The sequence below is a fragment of the Prionailurus viverrinus genome, chromosome C1 (assembly GCF_022837055.1).
Source record: "Prionailurus viverrinus isolate Anna chromosome C1, UM_Priviv_1.0, whole genome shotgun sequence".
Taxonomy (NCBI): domain Eukaryota; kingdom Metazoa; phylum Chordata; class Mammalia; order Carnivora; family Felidae; genus Prionailurus; species Prionailurus viverrinus.
This window is the reverse complement of record NC_062568.1, coordinates 34427556-34451890: the sequence shown is the minus strand read 5'-3', so window position 1 is coordinate 34451890 and position 24335 is coordinate 34427556. Positions and strand designations below refer to the sequence as shown.

General features: G+C 38.4%; 1 protein-coding gene across 6 annotated transcripts in view; it reads right to left on the bottom strand.

Annotated features, from left to right (window-relative positions):
- DNAH7 (dynein axonemal heavy chain 7) overlaps positions 1–24335 on the bottom strand; it is a 276184-nt gene that overhangs the window by 144228 nt on the left and 107621 nt on the right. For all 6 annotated transcript variants that reach the window (XM_047873404.1, XM_047873407.1, XM_047873406.1 and 3 more), the window contains 8 exons: positions 21867–21969; positions 21609–21736; positions 15615–15827; positions 13627–13725; positions 8198–8446; positions 5427–5576; positions 2471–2653; positions 1956–2132 (listed from right to left, as the gene is read on the bottom strand). In XM_047873404.1, the coding sequence (XP_047729360.1) occupies positions 1956–2132; positions 2471–2653; positions 5427–5576; positions 8198–8446; positions 13627–13725; positions 15615–15827; positions 21609–21736; positions 21867–21969 (1302 nt within the window). The remainder of the gene's footprint in view (positions 1–1955; positions 2133–2470; positions 2654–5426; positions 5577–8197; positions 8447–13626; positions 13726–15614; positions 15828–21608; positions 21737–21866; positions 21970–24335) is intronic.

Below are 24335 nucleotides of genomic sequence, written 5' to 3'. Positions count from 1 at the left end.
AAAGTTAACTGGAACTGAAGATTAGGAGCAGCTGACTTCATCTTCAGCCACTGTCCCAGTAGAAACAGGCAGAAATGACAACCGAGCTTCTAAGGGTGGGACTAAGTATTACTGATGCCCCCCTAAAATACAAATGGCTGTTGCTAAAAATAAGACACTCATTACTACATAGTAGCTAAGAGGAACTCATAATTTCTTTAAGAGAGGACAAAAGTACATAGTACATTTTAGAAGCTTGTAATAAAAGCATGTTTTTTTTCTCTTTTGCTATTGAAAAGATTAGTTATTACATGGAAAATTTATTTATTTGTAATACCTACATTCTCTGACAATGCCAGGGATGGGGGGGAACCTGTAGCTTATTCTACAAGTTTAACTGGTTTTGAAACATGATTACTTCATATCTTCAACAAATTTCAAGGTTTCTTTCCCTCTTTTTTTTTTTTTAATTTTGTAACATCCACACTCCTTGGAAGAGATGTGTCTGCCCCTGCTGTGCCAGTGCCCCCCCCCCCACCCCGCCCAACCCGGCCCGTTCCTCAGTGAGCTGCCAGAGCAGCCTTGACTCTTTCCTGAAAATGTTTGGGCCATGCTTCACCCCATGATCTTCTCACTTGCCAAATCCAAGGCCATGTGCCAAACATTTTCTACCTTGACCTCTTGATAGTTTCCCATAATACTGACTACCTGCTTCTTAAAACGCCCTCTTCTCTTCCTGACATTGCAGCCAGGTCTGGCATTGTATCCTTTGCTCTCTTATCTTTTTTTCTCTGCATTTTCTCTTTAGGCAATATCCACTGGCATGATTTTTAAATTCCGCTTTCCTTTTCTGTACTGTGAGCCAAACTCGTGCCTTCTTCTCTTAGATTTCCAACAGAAGGAGAAATACCAGCCCTGTGTCCCTATGTTTGCTCCAGAGCCCAAGTCAACAACAGTAATCTCTAAACAAGTAGATACACTCATGCTAAATATAGTGGATTCCTCATTTAGCAGGCCTAGAGCAGTAACATGTTCCTCCATCATTACCCACTATCTAATTCTTTAGATTTAATAAATGAATTACTTTAAAAAAATTTTTTTTCAACGTTTTTTATTTTTATTTTTGGGACAGAGAGAGACAGAGCATGAACGGGGGAAGGGCAGAGAGAGAGGGAGACAGAATTGGAAACAGGCTCCAGGCTCTGAGCCATCAGCCCAGAGCCTGACGCGGGGCTCGAACTCCCGGACCGCAAGATCGTGACCTGGCTGAAGTCGGACGCTTAAATGACTGCGCCACCCAGGCGCCCCAAAATGAATTACTTTTAAAAATGGTCCCTTTGCTGGTTATAACATAGATTTATTCTAGGAACTTTAAAAAACAAAGAAAATTATAAAAATGGAAACTAGAATATAATAGTCTCTGAGAAACGAGAGATAACATTTTTAGGTATTTTCATCCAGATGTGGTTAAGTGGACCTTTAAGACTTTTTTTTTTTTTAAGAGGTAAGAGAGTAGCATCCATACATCTTCTCAAACTTTAAAATGCTTCTTTTAAAATTTTTCTGGGGGGCACCTGGGTGGCTCAGGCGGTTATGTTAGGTGGATGATTTCGGCTCAGGGCATGATCTCGCGGTTCATGGGTTAGAGCCCAGCATCGGGCTCTCTGCTGTCAGCCTGCTTCAGATCCTTGGTACCCCCCTCCCTCTCTGCCCCTCTCCCTCGTGTGCTCTCACGTGCTTTCTCTCTCTCTCAAACTAAAATAAACATTACAAATTAAAAAAAAAATTAAACTTTGTTTTGGAGAATAAGTATATAAGTTAAAATCTTTTTACTTTAATCAGAAAAAGGTTTTTAGTTAAAACAGTTTTCTTAATACCTGAGAGTTGACATTGACCACAGACATTAAAATGAATATATTTGGCTAATTTGGATTTTCCACTTATTGTTTAAGTCTTAAAATTCTTGTTCCTCTTACCTTCGTATGCTTTCTAATAAATTCAACAGACACTGGGACCATTCTGTCAAATAAGCCTATTATAAATTCTTTCTGAATAATACTAATCACAGCAGGTAAAAGATTTATCCAAGACAACATTAGTGGTCTCCAGCCTAACATGTGAGGCTCCATGTAAATCATACCACATCTGGAAACCTGGAAAAAAGAATAATTGTTTACCATCAAGGTAATGCTTCTGTCAGAAATATGACGTGGTACATCCCTTTCTTAAAACATGCAGAAAATTCCTAAAAAGAAGCTTAATTTTATGTCACTTCACGACCTAAATTTTTATGTGTGACTTTACCAATGGTTCTAGACAAAAAGGAAAAAAATCACTGACTCTTAAATTGATCAGGGTAGGTCAACAGCTATGCCTGTTCTTAGAGAGAGTACTGTTACAATGAATTATAATGCTTCATTTAAAGTCAAAGTTCCTTATAAAAACATTTATAACATTTCAAATGTATAAGATGTCAACATTGAGGACTCACAGTGGCAGGAGAAGCAACTTCCAAATCCATTGGTTCAAAAATAAGATTCATTTGTGGTGACATTTGAATAATCTCCCCACTCATCAGACAGAGCTTTTTGTTGTCATCCAGCACCGTATTCATATTCTCAATCCACACGGCATCTACTGGCCCATCAAAAATTAACCATTTCCTATCTGGCGTCTGGTATATGCATTTGATGAATACAAGGGAAAAATTAATAGTGATAATGTAAGGAAACAGTGCAATGCTTCAAAATTTAAACATGTAACTTGTAAAATTAATTTCACCATGAAAATGTAAAGGTGTCTTTTGAATACAGTGTGTGTGTGTGTGTACAGAGAGAAAGTCACGAAAGAAGCCTTTATGTGCCATGGACAAGACAGAAATATAACATCTGTTCTCAAGATTCCATCTTTTCCAACGTTTCTGAACTCACATGTAACATGTTTTGGAAATTATTACAAATAAAAAAATATAATTGTCAGTGAAAACAGAATTTTCATTGAAATTACCTGATTCTATGCAGTATTATGTTCATACAGATTAATTACTCTTATGTGCTAAGTCAAGGTTTTTCTTCCCTCCACTGAATGAATTCACACACATTCATACCCCTCTTGGGTTGAATGGTTTTATGGCGATATGGGACATTAGTATAAGATTCAGTTTCACAATGATAAATATGAAAATATTTGCTCATTGTCTGGAATACTGTAAAAGCTCAACAAATATTAAGGAGTGGCTAGGTAGCTGCTGGAGAGTACAAAAACTGATTCTACTTTCCACAGCTCACGAATCAGCTTTTTTGGGCACACGGATGCTGCTTTGGTTCACTTTCAGCAAACCTGATTTGAGTTGAAGTGGTGAGGGATTTGGATCCATCTTAACACCTTCTCAGTCCCTGTGGACAACTGCTTTAATCTACAAGACGGTACACCTGTCATGGGCTTAGGCCACCCCATACCCACTCTCTGAGCCAGGAAGCAAGAAAGAGCCCATACCCCGGAAGTCGCCTTGAAAAGAGCCCGTACCCCAGAAGTCACGTTGAGAAGAGCCTGTACCCCGGAAGTCACCTTGAGAAGAGCCCAGACTCTGGAAGTCACCTTGAGAAGAACCCAGACCCCAGAAGTCACCTTGAGAAGAGCCCGTACCCTGGAAGTCACCTTGAGAAGATGTCACCTTGAGAAGAGCCCAGACCCCAGAAGTCACCTTGAGAAAAGCCCGTACCCCAGAAGTTACCTTGAGAAAAGCCCGTACCCCAGAAGTCACCTTGATAAGAGCCCAGACCCCAAAAGTCACCTTGAGAAGAGCCCGTACCCCGGAAGTCACCTTGAGAAGATGTCACCTTGAGAAGAGCCCAGACCCCAGAAGTCACCTTGAGAAGAGCCCGTACCTCAGAAGTCACCTTGAGAAGAGCCCAGACCCCAAAAGTCACCTTGAGAAGAACCCAGACCCCAAAAGTCACCTTGAGAAGAGCCCATACCCTGGAAGTCACCTTGAGAAGAGCCCGTACCTCAGAAGTCACCTTGAGAGCAACTTTCCCTTGCACTGTTGGCTTCCCATGCCTGCTAATCTTCACTTTGGGTAACACCACCATGTAACAGCAAGATGTTGGGCTCTACGGTCTGAAAGACCTTGCTTTTCATTTGGCTTTACTACTTACCAGCTAGGAGACTTTGGGTCAGCTCCTTAACCTCTCTGAGACTATTTATGGGACAAAGCTCTCTGGAAAATGTAATATATGGTATGTAACTGGATGTACAATGGGAGAGATCTCATAAGTATTTCTGTACAAATAATGTAACTGCATACATTATCTACAGATGCCATGTGTTAATCTGGGCCAGAGTGTATCCACTGTGAAAAGAAAGAAACTGAGAAGTTATATCAATGGTCCCAACGTGTCTGTTTGCCTCACAATTACTTTTATCCTTGAAATTACTAATAAAGCCTGGTACTGGGCAAGATCTCTGTCCCATGAAAGTCAATCCTTATGTCACTCATTGCCCAAGTTCCTTCAGCCATTAAGAGCAGAGTTGAGATATGACATTTTTCTATTATCACACTGATTAAAGAATAATGATTAGTCAGGTCCTTAAGCGAATAAAGAGCACCAAAGTCAAGACGTAAGGTAGTCAGAATAAAGGAAATATTTATTTGAAAAAGATTCGATAAATTAAGTGTCTCTAGCCTAGGCCCTTCTTCTTTAAGACCAGACTTAGCAAGCTCTCTCCCACATGATCACATTCTGTGGACAGCCTGCTAACATGTGGCAACCAAGTTAACACTTCCTGGTCTATGGACTCTTTCTTGGAAGAGCGGGCAACTGCGGCTCAGCAGAATAAGCCAGAAGTAGGTAAATGCCCGCTCTCACTCACAGCAGTCAGCACAGCTGGCTCATCCCTCACCTCCTACGCTTTCCAGCAGCCCATTCTCTTCCGAACAAGTAGGGCAAAAGTGTTGGAACTTGAAGACATTGTTTTGTAAAGGTCTGCAATTTCTTCTCTGCGAACTGGAATATACCTAACAATTAGTGGGTGTGACAGAGACAGCAGCCTAAAAAGTGGGCAACGGAAGAACGTTCCTGAAGGAGCAAAAGGATCACGATATTCAGCTGTTCTCCTTCCTGTGTCAGTCAGCCTGAAAAAAGAGACCCAGGAGTGCTTTTCCCTGACCTCTTTCTCGTGCCCTCTTCTCCTCACACCCAGGCAAAGGCCCTCGCCAGCATCTGGCATCTTTGCCAGCATCTGGCATCGTCTGGCATCTTTGTACGTGCTGCCGATGCTGGCAGAAACAGTGCCAGACGATCTGGGACCGTGTTGTAAATAAACACCTTGAGCTTGAACTAGAAATATAAATGTTTATTCGGAACAACTGAAAAACACATCAGACATCTGTCAAAAAGGACTATCACAGTCCTTAGAAGTGTGCACGCTGAAGTGTCAGTACTTACCGGTGAGGAAGCAAATGCCCTAAAACTGACAGCGAGGATGCCATCGGACCACTCGTGAGACACTACATCAAACTGTCCATACAACTGACCCATGGTGACAGACTTGGGATTTAAAACAGTAATTTGAACCTTGTTCTCTTCCATTAACCCCTTAAAGGAAAAAAAAAAAACATTATCCATTTAGAAGGATATTGTCTCTATTCATAGAAAAGCAGGACTGTATATGTAGAAAATCCTAGACTCTACAAAGAAACTCCCAGAAATAAGGAATGTATTTAACAAAGTTCCAGCATATGAAGTCCATATATAAAGACTGGTTGTATTTACACAGTGCCAATGAACAACTGAAAAATTAAATTTTTACAAATACTGTTTACCATAGTTTTAAAAACTCATAAAATACTCAGTAATAAATTAGCTATAAATCTAAATACTTACAGAACTGTAAATCTAAAACAACAATGAAACCTGGCAAAATTTTTTGTTAAGGGTCAGGCAGTAAATATTATAGGCTTTCAGGTTACAAACAGCCGCTCACATATTCTTCTCTGTTTCTTTTCTTTCTTTCCATTTTTTTTTCTTAAACAAACGTTAAAAAGTGTTACCACCATTCTAAGCTCATTGGTGTTAGAAAAATAGGCTCGGGGCCAAATTTGGGCTGTAATTGCTGACTCCTGCTACCAAATATTCTGAGAGAAAATTAAAAGATCTAACCATGTTCCATTCTCACAGAATGGAAAAGTTAATATTGGCAGATTGTCAGTTTTGACCAGAACCTTGAAGCCCATGTGGGAATTATACAAGAGGTGTTAACACCCCTTGGGGCATAAGCTTTTCATGTTTTTAATTAATAGATGTTATTTTCTTAGAGTAGCTTTAGATTTACAGAGAAATTGAGTGTAAAGTCAGATCTCTGTAATTTCACATAGATTCCCTCTGCCCACTCACCACCCCCACCCCGCCCAGTTTCCCCTATTATTAAAGCCTTGCATTGGGCTGGTATATTATTATGAATAATGAACTGATATTGATACATTATTACTAATTAAAGTCCATGGTTTACATTAAGGGTCACTCGTGTGTTATACATTCTATGAGAAACACACAATGGCACATATCCATCATTACACTATCGTACAGAATAGTTTCACTGCCCTATAAATCCCCTGTGCTCTGTTAGTAGTCATTTCTTTTTTTTTATACACAGCAACATAACATGTGCAACTCTTCCCAACATTGCCTTCTGCCCACCCCCTCGGGGCTTGGGACACAAACCACCAAACTCGAATAAAGACGTGGGAAGATCACTAAGCAGTAAAACAAGCTTTGAGGCTTTGCATACTTCTCTGTGCCCACCAAGGGGCTGACAAGGAAGGCATCGTCCTAAATCCAGAAGTATGGGAAAACTCTACCATCTTTGTCAGAGGAAGTTGCTACCACCAAAACAAGGTTTTGTCTCAAAGGCAACAGGCTAGTGAGACTCCACAAGAAAGATCTAACGATCACATTGGGGCATCTGGGTGGCTCAGTCAGTTCAGTGTCCAACTTCTGCACAGGTCATGAACTTGCGGTCGTTAGTTCGAGCCCCATGTCAGGCTCTGTGCGGACAGCTCAGAGCCTGGAGCCTGCTTCAGACTCATGTCTCCCTCTCTCTGCCCCTCCCCTGCTCACACGCTTTCACTCAAAAATATGAACATTAAAAAAAAAAAGATATAATGATCACAAATCCCATTTGGCTATAAATGTTGAAATGAATGAAACAAAACTCTTCAAAATACAAGAAGTAGATGGAAATTAAATTTTATTGGTTGGAAAATTAAAAGCAGCCTCATTCCTTTCAAAGGAGCATTTCAAAGTAGACCAAACCATGATGCATAAGATAGGAATTCATTGCATTTATGTACATATGTAAGTATTATATAACACACAGCACACATTCACTTTAATACCACTAGCAGCTAATCACAGAAGTTTGCATTACAAAACTAACCATCCAGGAAATAAAAAATACTCTCTTAAAAGTATAAAAAGAGGGGTGCCTGGGTGGCTCAGTCAGTTGAATGTCTGACTCTTAATTTCAGCTCAGGTCGTGATCCCAGGGTCGTGGGATGGACCCCCACATCAGGCTCTACACTGACGGCATGGAGCCTGCTTGGGATTCTCTCTCTTCCCCTTTTCCCATCTCTCTCTCTCTCTCTCTCTCTCTCCCCTCTGCCCCTCCCCCACATGCATGCTTTCTTTCTCACTCTAAATTTTTTTTTTAAGTATAAAAAGAAAACTTTTAGGATTTTCAGACTTTTTTTTTTTTTACAACAAACGTGTTACCTTCATAAATAAAAAAATTTGAAAAGAAATAAAAGGTTGACAGGCAAATCTATGGTATATTCTTTATATGCTAAACTTAATAGCTTCATATTACTTTTCTAGTAGTATTTTCCCTTTGACTCATTTTTTCCACGATTTTAAGTTGCTACATTAACGTATCTTTTTTTTTTTTTAATGTTTATTTATTTTGAGAGAGAGAGCACACAAGCAGGAGAGGAGAAGAGAGAGAGAATCCCAAGCAGGCTCCCTGCTGCCAGTGCAGAGGCGATGTGGGGCTCAATCCCACGAACCGTGAGATCATGACCTGAGCAGAAATCAAGAGTTGGATACCCAACTGACTGGGCCACCCCGGAGCCCCTCCACTAAGATATCATTTTAAATGACCATACATTCTATCTTCCCCAAAGCTGATCATAAATAAATTAATGCATTAATACCACACCTACCTTTTCACAGATGTCATTTAGTGCTCCTGCTAAGATGCGATATGCACTGGTTTTCCCTCCAAATGGTTCTCCCACAATCATGAAACCATGACGCACAATCATCATCTCATATATTTGAAGTATCTTCTCAGAAAAGAATCTGGTCATTTGCAAATTCATGGACTCACAGTTATCTTTGATAGCTGTTAGCAAATCGTTGTAATCTGGTTTTGGTAATTTCACACCAGGAAACAAATCTGAGGTGATTCCCTGATGACAAATGATTTGGGGATTTATATTATACATTTAATACCCTGTCTCTCTCCACACACATATACATACACATGATGAAATTCCTCCCATCCTCATATTTAATACTGATGGAAATAGAGCCATTAAATAGTGCAACAGTATTTTTAACAGCTTTTTAGAGGTATCAAGACTAACATACAATGAACAATGTTTAAAGTGTTACAATTCGATAGGTAGAACCATCAACTCAATCAAGACAATCAGCCTATCTATCACTCCCCAAAGTCACCTTGTGACCTTTTGTAATCCTCTTTACCTTCTCTCCTTGCCACCTTCCACCTCCGTCACCAAATTACCACTAATTTCCTTTCTGTTACCTTTTTTTTTTTATTTGTATTGCCTAGAATTTAATACCGATGAAGTTACACATTATGGATGCTGTTTTTTCTGATTTTTATTCAGCATAAAGATTTGGAGATTTGTGCATGTGACAGCATCTGTTAATAGCTCACTACATAGAAGTATTACATTGCATTGAAGTATAATGGTTTCTAAATCCATACCCCTGTTGATGGACACTTTCATTGTTTCCAGTTTGGGGCTATTAAAAACAGAACTTCTATGAACATTTATATGCAAGTCTTTGTATGGACAAATGCCTTCACTTCTCTTGGGTGAATACTGAGTAGTGGAATACTTGGGTAATGTGGTTATGATTTTAATATTTTAAGAAAGTGTCTTTCCAAGGTGGTTGTATTATTTAAATTTACCCAAATACTTTTAGTAGTCTGTCTTTTCAACTTTTTTTAGTGTTTATGTATTTATTTTTCAGAGAGAGAGAGAGAGCCCAAGGAAGCATGTGCATGAGAGTGGGGGAGGGGCAGAGAGAGAGGAGACTGAATCCTAAACGGGCTTCGCCCTGGCAGGCAGCTCAGAGCACCATGCGGGGCTCACCAACTGTGAGATCACGACCTGAGCTGTAACCAAGAGTCAGATGCTTAACCCTCAGAGTCACCCAAGGCACCCTGGTAAGGCCAGTCTTTTTAATTTTAGCCCCACTCATAGATGTGTCACAGTATCTTACTGTGGCTTCAGTTTGCACTTCCTGATGACTATCATTTTTTGTATGTGCTTATTTCCTTTATGTGGATGTTCTTTAGTGACGTACCTGTTCAAATCTTCTGTCTATTTTTAATTGGTTTCTTTCCCTTTTTTTTTTTTAAACATCTAATCATTTTTGAAAGACAGAGACAGACAGCATGGGAAAGCAGAAAAGCAGAGAGAAAGCAGAGAGAGAGGGAGACACAGAATGTGAAGCAGGCTCCAGGCTCTGTGCTGTCAGCACAGAGCCCGATGTGGGGCTCAAACCCACACGCTGTGAGATCATGACCTGAACCAATGTCAGACACTTAACCAACTGAGCCACCCAAGCACCCCTAATAGGTTTATCTTCTTAATGGCAAGTTTTAACCGTTCTTTAAATATTCTGCATACAATTCCTTCATTATATATCTAATTGGCAAATATTTTTTCCTAGACTGCAACTTGTCTTTCATTCTTTTATCAGTGTCTTTCAAAAAGCAAACTTTCAAAATTTTGATGAGTATATGTTATCAATTTATTGTTTTATGCACTGTGCTTTTGGTGCTGTGTTTAAAAAATTTTTGCCTACCCCAGAGTCACAAAATATTTCTCCTGTTTTCTTTTAGAAATTTTACAGTTTTACAATGCTTTTAAGTTAAAATGTTAGATGAATATTATCTGATTTCAAGACTGATTATGCAGTGTCATATTACTATAATGATAGACAAATATATCAGTGGAACAGAACAGGGAGTCCACAAAGAGACCCACATACATTTGAACATCTCATTCTGAACAAAGACAATTTGATGGAGAAAAGATAAAGATAGGATGACTTTAATCCATACTTCAATATCACATACAAAACTTAGTTCAAAGGTATTTTAATCACTGTGGTGGTTAGTATTTTAATCATCTTAGTCTCTCTCAAAAATTCATGCCCATGCAAAAACCACAAAATGTAACCTCATTTGGAAATGGGATCTTTGCAGATATAATTAGGTAAATTAAGATGAGGTTATACTGGGCCCTAAATGCAATAACTGCTATCTTTGTAGCAGAAAGGAGACGGAGATTCAAATACAAATACACCCAGGGGAGGCCATGTAAAGGTGGAGGCCAAGATTGGAGCAATGCCAACCCACTCCAAGGAACATCGAGGGTTGCCAATAGCCACCAGAAGCTAAGAAGAGGCAAAGGAGTCTTTTCTAGAGGATTGATTTCAGACTTCTATCCTCTAGAAATTTGAGAGAATACATTTGTGTTGTCTTAACAGTTTGGGGTACTTTGTTATGGCAGCTTTGGGAACCTGATACAATCATATACTGTATGATTGGAAAGAATTATGATTCCATATTTAGTATATAGGAATATAGGAATATATAAAGTTGATTGCAAGATCTAAGAAACATACCTTTATAAACTGCTAAAGCTGTAAGTATTATAGCAACCTATGTGAGAAAAAGAACTATTTTCTTTACTGTGAAAGTAAAAGTGAAAATTCAGAAGTGCTTCATGTTTGAACTACACTTTAGAATTTATGAACTATCAACTTAATTGCCCCTATATTTAATCCTTCAAACACTGTTATAGAGAAACTGATCTTAGTTTATCAAAGCAGTATGTTTCCTTGGGATAAGGGGAGAAAAAAGCATCGTAGCACAGTGGTCAAGAGCACTCCACAGCCTGACTGCATGGTTGAAATTCCCGCTCGCTCATGTACTAGTCATAAATAAAAGTTAATTATCTTTGCCTCAGTTAAATGATCTGTAAAGCAGGGATAATGACAGCACCTGCCCTACCTACTGGGTCATTGTGAGCATTAAGTTACTATTAGCAAAGCCCTTGTGTCTGATCCATGGTAAGTCCACAGTGTTTGATAAATAAATAAACAAATCTTCTCAGATTGTTCAAATTGCTTATGGTTGACCTTGAAACCCCAGAACATATTTGGTATCCAGTGGTTCTCAACCAAGACCAGTTGTCCTCACTCTCCTTTCAGGATGTGAGTTGGAAATATGTGGAGTTGTGCTGGTCGTCACAACAAAAAAGGTCTCTAAAAACTGGGGTGAGGGTGGGGGGCAAGGATGCCAAATGTCCTACAGTGCACAGGATAGTCTCGCAACAAGGAATTGTCACTGTCCCAATTTAAAGTGACAGTTATGCAGGACGCCTGGGTGGCTCAGTCGGTTGACTGTCCGACTTTGGCTCAGATCATGATCTCGCAGTTGACGAGTTCGAACCCTGCATGGGGCTCTGTGCCGACAGCTCAGAGCCTGGAGCCTGCTTCGGATTCTGTGTCTCCCTCTCTCTCTGCCCCTCCCCCGCTCATGCTCTGTGTCTGTCTCAAAAATAAATAAAGATTAGGGAAAAAAGTGACAGTTATGCTCCATTTTTGAGATATTGCTCAGTAACGTTCACGGAGTGAATACACAACTGCTTGAGAATACATCTGGTAAGGCAGATTTCCACGTTATAAAATGCAGTGTTTCGAGGCGCCTGGGTGGTCCGTTGGTTAAGTGTCCGACTTTGGGCCAGGTCATGATCTCATGGTTTGTGGTTTCAAGCCCCACATAGGGCTCCATGCTGTCAGTGCAGAGCCCACTTCTTCAGATCCTCCCTCTCCTTCTCGCTCTGCCCCTCCCCCTCTCGCGCACGTGCATGCATGCGCCCTGTCTTTCAAAAATAAACATTAAAACAAATATAAAAATATGTAGTTTTCACTCTTGGAAAATTTATTCAGTATACTAGTGCCAAAGACACTGAGGGAAAACATGAGGAAGAAAATTTGAACCTATTCCTTATATATTTGCACTGCCAGCTCTAAGTGCTATAAAAAGATCCTTTCAACTTGGTGATATATGGTTACTAGGGAAAGCTGACGACACTGGGCCACACTACAGAGACAGTGGCCTTCTCCCCCCTCCCTGTCATACCCCTGCCGTCTTTACACACTGGAAGCTAACTGCTTGAACTTCAAGGCAGTGCAAATTAGTGCACCATCTAACATCTGTTGGGAGACGGGCCCCTGATTCCTTCTATCTGAGACAGGGAAAAGGAAAAGAATGACATCAAATGAAACGTGAAAACCTTAACCATTATTCTAATACTTCTTCTCAATTAGTAATAGTCTAATCTTAAAAATATAACAAGCTTCTTAAACTTAGTTCTTTCTTTAAATTATCCCGAAAAATCAATTTCATCAAAGCCATTATACTCTTTTAAAGAAAGTAAGCTTCTTTAAAAATGTCTTCAATTATTAATTTTTTAAAGTTTTGTTTGTTTATTTTGGAAAAGACAGAGACACAGCAAGCAGAGAAGGAGCAAAGAGAGAGGGGGAGGCAGAGAGAATACCAAATGGGCTCCACACTGTCAGCACAGAGCCCGACGGGGGGGGGGGGGTAGGCCTCGAACTCATCAAACTGTGAGATCATGACCTGAGCCGAAACCAAAAGTCAGACACTTAACCGACAGAGCCACCCAGGCGCCCATCTTCAATTATTAATTTTTTTATTAAAAAAAAATTTTTTTTTTCAACGTTTATTCATTTTTGGGACAGAGAGAGAGACAGAGCATGAACAGGGGAGGGGCAGAGAGAGAGGGAGACACAGAATCGGAAACAGGCTCCAGGCTCTGAGCCATCAGCCCAGAGCCTGACGCGGGGCTCGAACTCCCGGACCGCGAGATCGTGACCTGGCTGAAGTCGGACGCTTAACCGACTGCGCCACCCAGGCGCCCCATCAATTATTAATTTAACAAACATTGACCACGTACCTTTTCTGTGCAAAGGATTCAGTGGTGTGTTAGACCAATTATTCTCCTTCATGGAGCCTACATTCTAATGTAATTTATAAGCAAACATACTTTGTAACTTTTGTGGGTTTATTACATTATGCAGTTAAAAAGTACTATTTAAAAATCCCAACTTGTTGAAAGTCATATAAAGTAACAGAGCTAGTTAAACACACTTCAAGTACAACATGGGATGATCTATGTTTTTCTGTGCCGTGTCATTATTATCTATAGACGTTTCTCCTAGGGAATTGCAAAGTTGGACACTTGATAAATACATCATTTTAAAAATTCTGATATACCAAAATAATAAATGTTCTTACCTCAAAGAGTGGTAAATCGTGGGACAAAAATTTTGGCAGATTTACATCAATAATAGATCTAAGCAGCAAAATTTCTTCATTTTCATTTGGATATTTCAGCTAAAAGAAAATATACTCAAGGTGATCTCTCCATCTTCTAAATGTAACCTCTACAATTTCACACACACATACACACACAGACCCTAAAGACAATTTAAATCCACGTAAAGTTGTTCTCATTTATTTTCATTTAATTGGATTCTTATTAATTTTAGAGTCTGAAAATTCCAAAACACCTGTGATAGACCCAAAGTTTACTAAAAGCCTGGTTGAACTCCAAACCTGTTGCTCATGCCCGTAATAAGGTTAGCATCGTTCACAAACATGGAAACTGAGAATTATTTCTCCCAACTTCCAACACTTTCTTCAACATCTCACTCCAAAGTTTCTCCTACCATCATGGATTTAATTTTCCAGAACACTCTTCCTTTCCTCTAGAACCTTTATGCCTAATAAATTCCACGTCCCAACTGAACTGGCTTGGTAACCTTACAAAGTCAGTGATGCCCAGCTGTCAAGCTCAGAGCACCCAGTGCCAAAGCTAATTCTGCGCATATGGACTTTGTCTTCAGATCAATGTAACCACACATAAATTGTGAAGTGTCAAAAGTCTATTTCGTGATTTGAGAAGCTATTATTTTAAAGCAAATGTTTAAATTGTTTCTTGACATAATAAAAACAAACTTCAAAATATTCAAGACAACACTTTCAACCACTCTAAATTAGCTTTTGACAAAGAATGATAGGATTCATTTGCAGGATTCATTTGCAGCATAACTTAATAGCTCAATTCCACAGTCAAGATGTCAGTGATAACATACACTAGGACAATGCATTATCTTTTCCATTATCCGACCACAGAATAATTCTGACATGCCAGGTTAATATAAATTGTTGCTTCTAGTTGCATTTGCTTATTGCAAAAAGACAACGACTTGAAGTTATGCTAGGCTAATGTGAAATAGAATATCACCACCATATATCAGAATTCTCAGTAACATTATTACAGAAGATAAAATGCATGCCATTGTTCTTAATCATGTAGAATATATTTTAAAATCTTTATCTTCTACAAAACATGAACGTGAACATTTTATAAACTCCAAGGTCACATTTTGCATTTTGCTATTAAGTATAGCCTACCTTGCTTTGTTTCATAAAGAAATAATGCACATTAATAGTTCATGGCTCCACAAAATACTTTCAATGAAAGGTTACACAAGCCTTAAAATATTTGTATTTCTCCATCTATATAGTTATGATTCATACCATTTTAAAATTCAAATGTTATGTTGCAAATCTATAACTGCTGGTCTACAATAGATTGTAATTATGTAATTACATTAATTGATAATGTTCAGCCACATTTGTATATATATTTATTAATTACACATTATTTCTTTTAAGGCTATATATGTTCATATAGACTGAAAGCCTTCAAAATATTTCTCAGCAACAAGGAATTTTATTCCTTGGTAGTACTTAACTTCATACATTCAAAATTATGGAGGGCACCTGGGTGGCTCAGTTGGTGAAGGGTCCGACTTCAGCTCAGGTCATGATCTCACAGCTCGTGGGTTCAAGCCCCACGTTGGGCTCTGTGCTGACAGTTCAGAACCTGGATCCTGCTTTGGCTTCTGTGTCTCCCTCTCTCTCTGCCCATCCCCAGCTGGCACTCTGTCTCTCCCTCTCTCTCAAAAATAAATAAACATTAATTTTTTTTTTTAAATTATGGAACTGAACTCAAATCAAATCACTAAGAATTACATTTAAGTTTTTACAAATCCTAAAAATTTCCTTTTTCACATGTGCAGACGATCAACTATTTTTTAGTACAACTGAATTTTTTTCAGTTGGTGAAACCAGCCAGTATTGGAACTCTGTAAAGACAGATGGCCCTGAAATTTACCAACAAAATTTATGAGTAAGAAATAACTTGACTCCTCTACCTTTAGATTCCCAGCGGCGGTAAGCACGGACTTCACAGCTCTCATGCCGTAGTCATAGTGATGTTGTGAGGACAACTGCTCTGAACACAAGCGGTAGGTGGCCACGATTTTCACTGACAGTGGACGAGCTGTGACGAATCCACAGGAGTACAGGACTATTTCAGCAATCATGGCATAATCAGGCACCATCATTGCTACCGTCCGAAAGAGAGCCTGTAGGAGTGCAGAATAGATGTTTTTTATTTTTTATTTTTTTTATTTATTTTTGTTGTTGTTGTTAAATTTTTTTTTTCAACGTTTATTTATTTTTGGGACAGAGAGAGACAGAGCATGAACGGGGGAAGGGCAGAGAGAGAGGGAGACACAGAATCGGAAACAGGCTCCAGGCTCCGAGCCATCAGCCCATAGCCCGACGCGGGGCTCGAACTCACAGACCGCAAGATCGTGACCTGGCTGAAGTCGGACGCTTAACCGACTGCGCCACCCAGGCGCCCCTGGAATAGATGTTTTTTATTTTTTTTTTATTTTTTTAAATTTTTTTTTTCAACGTTTATTTATTTTTTGGGACAGAGAGAGACAGAGCATGAACGGGGGAGGGGCAGAGAGAGAGGGAGACACAGAATCCGAAACAGGCTCCAGGCTCTGAGCCATCAGCCCAGAGCCCGACGCGGGGCTCGAACTCACGGACTGCGAGATCGTGACCTGGCTGAAGTCGGACGCTTAACCGACTGCGCCACCCAGGCGCCCCAAGGAATAGATGTTTTTTAAAGAAGACCATCATAAAGATAACCTACTGGGCATTTCCTTATGACTTTATAGTTCTTCCTCAATAATATTAAATTACAGTGTCCAGATCATATAGATAAGAACACTTAATTTTAAAAATGGGTTTCTAGTGGTGCCTGGGTGGCTCAGTTGGTTAAGCGTCTAACTCCTGATTTCAAATCAGGTCATAATCTCACGGGCTGGTATGATCAAGCCTCAGGTAGGGCTCTGTGCTGATAGTGCGGAGCTGGCTTGGGATTCTCTCTCTCCCTCTCTGTCTGCCCCACCACTGCTCACATTCTCTCTCTCTGCCTCTCTCAAAATAAATCAATAAACACTTTTTAAAAATAAAATAAAAATGGGTTTCTTGTCATTGTTATATAATACATATCATTAACTTCTGTATAAGTATTTTTCCTTAAATCATGATTTAAGAACACTTATAAATTCTTAATGGTACTTAGATCGATTCTTCTTGGCAAGTGACAGATTATAGGGAAAAAGCATCCAATTCTGCTGGGATGTCCAAAAGCTGGGCTTTTCTTCTGGGCTGGTGAAAAAGTGCCTGGTTTGGGGAAACCTGGGCTGTAAGTGAGGTTCTCTAGGAATCTAATTAATTATATGCAGTGGGCTAATCAGATTACTCCTAATAACAAGGCTATGTTAGATAAATAAGGTATTTTGAGATATTTTTAACTTTTTTGTGTCTATAGTAAGCATGTCAGTCTTTCATCAAGCATAAAGAAATGAAAACTGGAAGTCTCAGATAATTAATACTAGAAATAAATCAGTTTTCCAAATTGTAAAGATATTTGTATTGATTTTTGAGAGATAAAGAGATACAGAAAGAGAAAGAGAGAGAGAGAGAGAGAGAGAGAGAGAGAGAGAGAGAAAATCCCAAGCAGCCTTCACGCTGATGTGGGGCTTGATCTCACAACTGTGAGATCATGACCTGAGCCAACAGCAAGAATCGTACTCTTAACCAACTGAGCCACCCAGGTGCTCCACGATATTTTTTCTCATGATATTTTAACTGTTGTGGGATAGGTAAATGTTACATGATGCTAACTAAAGAGAAAACTCAACAGATTTTAGAAGAATAAATAAGAAAATTTAACTTCACAGAGCACCTGGGTGGCTCAGTCAGTTAAGCATCTGGCCTTGGCTTAGGTCATGATCTCATAGCTCGTGGGTTCAAGCCCCACGTCAGGCTCTGGGCTGACAGCTCAGAGCCTGGAGCCTGCTTTGGATTCTGAGTTTCCCTCCCTCTCTGCCCTACCCTACTCATGCTCTGTCTCTCTCTCCCTCAAAAATAAAGATTAAAAAGAAATAAAAAAATAAAAGAAAATTTAACTTTAGAATGTTATTATATGTCAAGTCCTACTTCAATAGCTCGTACATTTAGACAGGAAACTTTGTGTACTAAAGAGAAAAAAATAATATTCTAGAAAAGTGCCAATTTTTTTTAAGTAGGCTCCATGCCCAATGTGGGTCTTGAACTCACAACCCTGAGACTGAGAGTTGCATGCTGTACTGATTGAGCAAGCCAAGTGCCCCTAGAAAAATGGCAATTTTTATTCAGATAGTTGGTAAGTATCTTCCAGGAATTCATTGAATTACCCGAAACACAGGCAGATAGAAAATTAGACATCTCGCTTAAGTGATCCTATAGACTGTTCCAGGTTGAGAATGAAAGATTTGCATCAAACAAGATCCTTCCAATGTGTTAATTACTAGCTAGAGACCTTAGTACACCTATTTTATCAGTAAGGTTACCATTAAAGAAAGAATAAAATGTTAAAAATACATAGCTTGGGTGAATAACTTGGAACAGAGAAGCTTAAACAAGTGCTCTAAAGCACTACATATTTGAGAAACAAAGAATGCAAGAGAATTACTATATACATAGTACCTCTTTAAATTTTTTTAATGTTTATTTCTTTTTGAGAGAGAGACAGGGCATGAGTGGGGGAGGGACATAGAGAGGGAGACACAGAATCTGAAGTAGGCTCCAGGCTCTGAGCCATCAGCACAGAGCCCGATGCAGGGCTTGAACCCACAAACTGTGAGATCATGACCTGAGCCGAAGTCGGACACTTAACCGACTAAGACATCCACGTGCCATAGATAGTACCTCTTTAAAAGGGTAGTTTCTCAAAAAAAAAAAAAAAAAGGGTAGTTTCTCAACCGCTTTTTTTTTTTCTCAAGTAAAAGAATGAATGAATCAATGAATCAATGAACAAATCAGTCAGTGGGTCCATGGCTAGGTTAGGGTGGTGTGGTCTTTCCACAATAGTATAAACTGCTACTAGTTTAAGGTGAACATTCAGGTCTGTGTGTTGTAGGCTTCCCTCTGACAACCTCAGGTATTTCACAAATTCCTATTCACATTCTTTCAGCCCTACTAGCAATATGGCCGTGGACAGTTTGATCTGCTAGACAGATCAGTAGCCAAGAGAACAAAAAACAGAGTGTGGTAAAGAAGTTTTGAGGGGTTATCATGATGTTCCATCCAATAGGAATCCTTCACCAAAGACTTAACTTTGCTTTTTATGTATCACAGAGGAAAGCATCCTGCTCAAAATATTTTTAGGACTAAACTGTTATGGGGGTGGATATTCTAATTCAATGGTTCTCAAACAGTGTGTAAGAAATACTGATATGATATGGTTTGATTTGAAATGTGTCAGAAATAATTTGTTAGTAACAGCAATAAGTTTAAAGGCAATTTAGTGCTCTTAAAAATTTTTAAGTTAGATTCTGGCTTACCCAATGACATACTTTCTTGAGTGTAAGAGTATAGTTCCAAGTATCATACCCAGGCTTGAATAAATTCTGATACATATAGTCAACACGACCATTATCTTTCTGGAAAGCTATGTATCAGGTTATTGGCTTTGTGATATTAGAAGATCTGGAATATGCCTGTTTTACCATGGCTTCTAGCATTCGACTATTCTGAAATGTCATGTTGAGTGGATTAGAATAGTTTTAATATTAACTATAGCTTCTCTAACGTAGAAATGTGCTTAAGGAATCGACCTACTTCGCAGGTCTTATCTAGGGGTACAGGATGTCAAAAGGGGACTCTTTCTGCATGATGCACATAGGCGTAGGGAGATGGCAGCCCAGGGGAAGCTGGGTCCTAATTCCAAGGTTCTTGTAGATCAGGCCAAGAACTTTGAACTGCTTTTCTGCAGGCAAAACAAAAACAAAAAGCCCAGTAGCTTAACCCTGGAAGTTATAGGATCAGATTTCTTCTGATGACACTGGTAGACTTTTAACGGGGAATTCGTTAGAGTGAATTTTAGTGAGGAAGAGATTGGTGACAAGTGGGTTGCTGCACTAAGACACACAAGAGGAGACTGAAGAGGGACAGAAACAAGGTGTGGTGATGAGACTAAGCGGGAGCAGCAAGAACTATAAGGCTTTTGTAAAATAGGATTCCCATTAGTGGGGACCAGCTGAACCACTGGGTGAAGAAGAGGGAAGCTTCAAGGATGACTTTGAAGACATTCTCCAGGCTTCTGGGCCTCAGTAAGCCTTTTGTTTTTGTTTCAAGGAAGACAGATTTCTTTCTTTTCAGACTAAGGCATTTTCTTCAAAATTGTTAGGTGTTTCCATGTATACTTGCAAACAGACATCCTGTAGCACTTCTAAGGAGACTGCACAGTGGGAAGAACAACAAAGCCACCAGAATTTAAGAGCAACTTTTGGTCTAAAGTAGAAGGAAAATAATACATCACCCACAGAACCACAGGTGGATAATTTTGACACCATTTCAACACACACAGCACATGAAACCATGAGACAACCTGCATTACAGGTTACAAGGGCATTGACACACTCAGCTAATAACAGTCCCAGCTTTTTATGATGAGCTATTCACACCTTTCTGCCTTTACAAATACTATGGAATCACGTTGATCCTACTTAGGAAAAACAGCAAATAAAAGCACTGCTACAAAAAGAGCTTTCCAAATGTAAACCGCAATGAAAAGTTGCAAAATGCTTCTGAGATAAAAGAAGATTTACCAGTTTTTATTTTTTAATCATACCATCCTTCACTAAGGCAGAGTACTAAAACATCTAACATATAAAAGTGCATGGAATACAAATACCAAATACTGGGTAGCAATTGGTTGAATCAAGTCTTTTCGGTGGAAGAGAAAAATTCCTCACCTAGTCTAAGAAGTCCATCTAAGTATGTGAATAGTGGAAGGAATGTAGGAGCAAGCGCCAGGGGACTCGGTTTTAGATCCACAATTACCATTGCATTATCCTTCAACATTGTTCTTTATGCACTAGCCACAGATGCAGTTTATCAGAAAAGGATATAAAATGCCTAAGACATGGGGAAATGCCGTATTTCTCTCACAATCAACTTTTTGTTTTGTAAGTGAAGATTCTAGATTGAATTAGCAAAGTGTTTTGCTCATTTTACCAAGAAAAAAAAATAGTGTTGGGTATAAATGAGAACTCAGAGTTGATGTGAGCTGTGAATTATTTCAGCCTCTGTTGGAAGGCAATTCAGCAACACAGCACTTGGTCCTATGGCCATACTTAAGGAAATATTTTAAAATAGAGAAAAGCCTTAAGTAAAAATTGCCATTGCATTATTATTTATAACAAAGGAAAACTAAAAGCAACCTAAATAACAGTAAGGCACAATGCAGTAAATTTATTTGCTGTTTTGAATTACGTTTATACAGACAGGAAAATGCTCATGCTATAATGTTAACCTGGAAAAAAAAAAAACTGAGCATACACAATTGCCTCATTCCACCATTTAAAATGAGCATTTTAAAAGGCATTTAAAATTGTGGGATACAATATAGTAAAGAATAGGATGGGTATCTTTTTCAGTATTTCCTATATTTTCTAATTTTCTGTAATCATCATTGTTTTTTTTAGTAGGCTCCATGCCCAGCGTGGGGCTTGAACTCACAACCCTGAGATCAAGAGTTGAATGCTCTACTGACTGAGCCACAGCCAGGAGCCCCAATTATAATTATTTTTTAAACACAAATTTGGAAACTGCACTGGGTTTGCATATTTATTTTCTAAGGGCACTCAAAGCTTTACAAATTATTATCTAAAAGAGTGTTCTATAACATCCAAAAGCAAATGTTTTGCATAAAATTCAAAGATGACATGTTCTTTCTTTTTTACATATTAACTTTATAAACTACAGAGAGGAAATAGATGATATAATTGCCCCTTCTGTACCTTCAGATTATCTGGCAGTTCTGATCGCCCTGCATATCCAGGGTTCATTGTTATAAAGACAGCACACGTGGGGTCGAGTTTTAACTCGGTTCCTTCAAACACCAGTATATCAGTACCTGCATTAATACCTGTGGGTCATCAAGAATGAAATGCATTAGCAATTCCACATATAAATACGATTTGTGGAATCGTATTTCTGTTTTCACTGCCTCTCATATTTCTGTTTTCACATAATGCAGAGACAAACTAGTCCATTACCTCTTTGGATAGTAAGAATTTGTTGAGCAACCACAGAAAGTACTTCCAAATCAATTCTGTTAAACTCATCAAAGCAAGCCCAGGCGCCACAAGATAACAGTCCCTGGGAGAAAAGAGTAATGAAATTTTTCAATTATATCTGATTGAATGTTGCATTGAAATGTTGCATTTTCACCTGATGTTTTCAAGGATTTAATATCCTAGCAAGGAAATTCCTTATTCACCTTTATCTTTAAAGACAGCATATTATTTTTTATTAGAAATTCATTATTCTCCATGAATAAGGAGTTTGATCAGTTGGAAAATTGTCCACTTGATCTATAGCTTTTTATTTTTTGGCATTTAGATGTATACCTGAAATCTCAAAGCCTTTCTTACTTTTTTTTATACAAGTTGATTTTGCTTGCTTTTTCTACATGTAATTTTTTATTTTCTAGATTTTATTTTCTCATTTTCTAGATTGCAATAATTCTCTAAATAAGATGACTTCTTTGCTAATGAGACTACTTTGTGGTCTAAGGACCTTAACAGTCAACTAACAGTCTCAGGCCCCAGTTTGCACTTCTAACTCAAAACTACCTCACAAATATGTGTCCTTTGGTCATTAAAGAAAACTGGAAAACCAAGCTTGAGTAGCTCAGTCCAAATTCAAATTTACTTAAAAAAAATCAATTTGACATCTATTGAATGCATTTCCTGTAGATTGTATGTGTATGTATATGTGTTTCATTAAATACCTGGTAGATGCCAGGCATGATGCATGTCTTTTATGTAAAGAAACTAAGACTATATCATACAAGATATTAAGTAATTAATAAAAGGCCACACAGCTAATAGTGCCTGACCTTGGATTTATACACAGTACCACTACTGAATCCCACTGGATTAAACGTGAACTTCATGAATTTTGAAGATTAGTACATTTTCATTAGAGAAGACTATGACTTTGATCTCTGCATATCATAAAAGGATTAGAAATCACAGAAAACAAAAAATGCTTTTGAAGTTACATATTCAATCAATTATAAGGATTGTAAGGTTCTTAATAGTAAGACCCATATCTGTCTCATTCTGTACCCCCATTATTCAGCATGTTCCTAACACAAAGTATGTAACCAACACATACTTATCAATAAGCAACTTTACTATCAAAAGTATATGAATCTATAGCAAAGAATGAAGAATATCATTATATACATTCAAAAACTGAGTAGTACCTACCAGACTTTTCTTTAAACATTTAGGAATATAATAGCTGTTCAAACTACACTACACACAGACTCTTTAAGATTTACTATCTCTTTCATAAATAATCATTACAGTAAGATTGCGTGTCATTACAGAGTATGATTAATGTGATAAGGGGACATTTGAATGTTTTTTTGATACTTATTATAATTTTGACTTTTAAAATCTTCTTCTAATTGTTTCAGCATCACAAAGGCAGACACTTTTTATATTCCATATCTGTTATAAAATGACCAGGTCGTATTTCAGCCAGAACAGTTTATTGTACAGGGTAGGATTTGTATATTCCTTTTTTGTGAGTTTGTGTATGTGCATTTTTAATGTTAACTTTTATGAAAAAAATTTTGGAAAATAATTACAGAATATTTAAAAGTAAGAATTACAGAATCTTCACAGAAACATACACATAAACAAATAAACAGAACCCATAATCCCAAATGGATAATTCTGTGGTCAACTGTACCAACTAACATTTTAAGGAATAATAGGCTGTAGCAATAAAATGCTAAAAAGACCAGATATTCATAGGTTTAATTTTTTTTAATGTTTATTTATTTTTGAAAGAGAGAGAGAGAGAGAGAGAGAGAGAGAGAGAGAGAGAGAATGAGCAGGGGAGGGGCAGAGAGACAGAGACACAGAATCTGAAGCAGGCTCCAGGCTCTGAGCTGTCAACACAGAGCTGGACGTGGAGCTCAAACTCACAAACCTTGAGATCATGACCTGATCCAAAGTCGGATGCTTAACTGATTGAGCCACCCAGGCGCCCCAGATGTCATGGGTTTTTAGACAAGGATGTTATATTTTTAACTTCCCCCTTTTGTAATCTTACAGACTCCTAGGAGTGAGAATCTGACTCAGAATAAGAATAAAAAGTGGATTTTAACTTGACAAAAAAAGATTAACTACAGTGTATCTATGAAAGTAAATTACTAAATCATGACTTGTTAATAATAAGAGCTATAGGTTAAAGAAGAGATTCCCCACAGTCTTTACGTGATGTATTTGTTCTCACATTTTTAGCTGCTCCAGTATACTGAAGGGACACCACTCATTCCTATTAGTAATATTGACCCATCATAGCAGGGGCTGGGGGCTGAGGGACAGTTCCTTCTCAGGTAAGCTTTTGAAATAACCCTACTCCTCTTGAGAATGAAGATAGTGTTTTAATTTTACTTAAAATACAAATAAGTCTTATACTTGCATTAAATTATCTTTCATTAT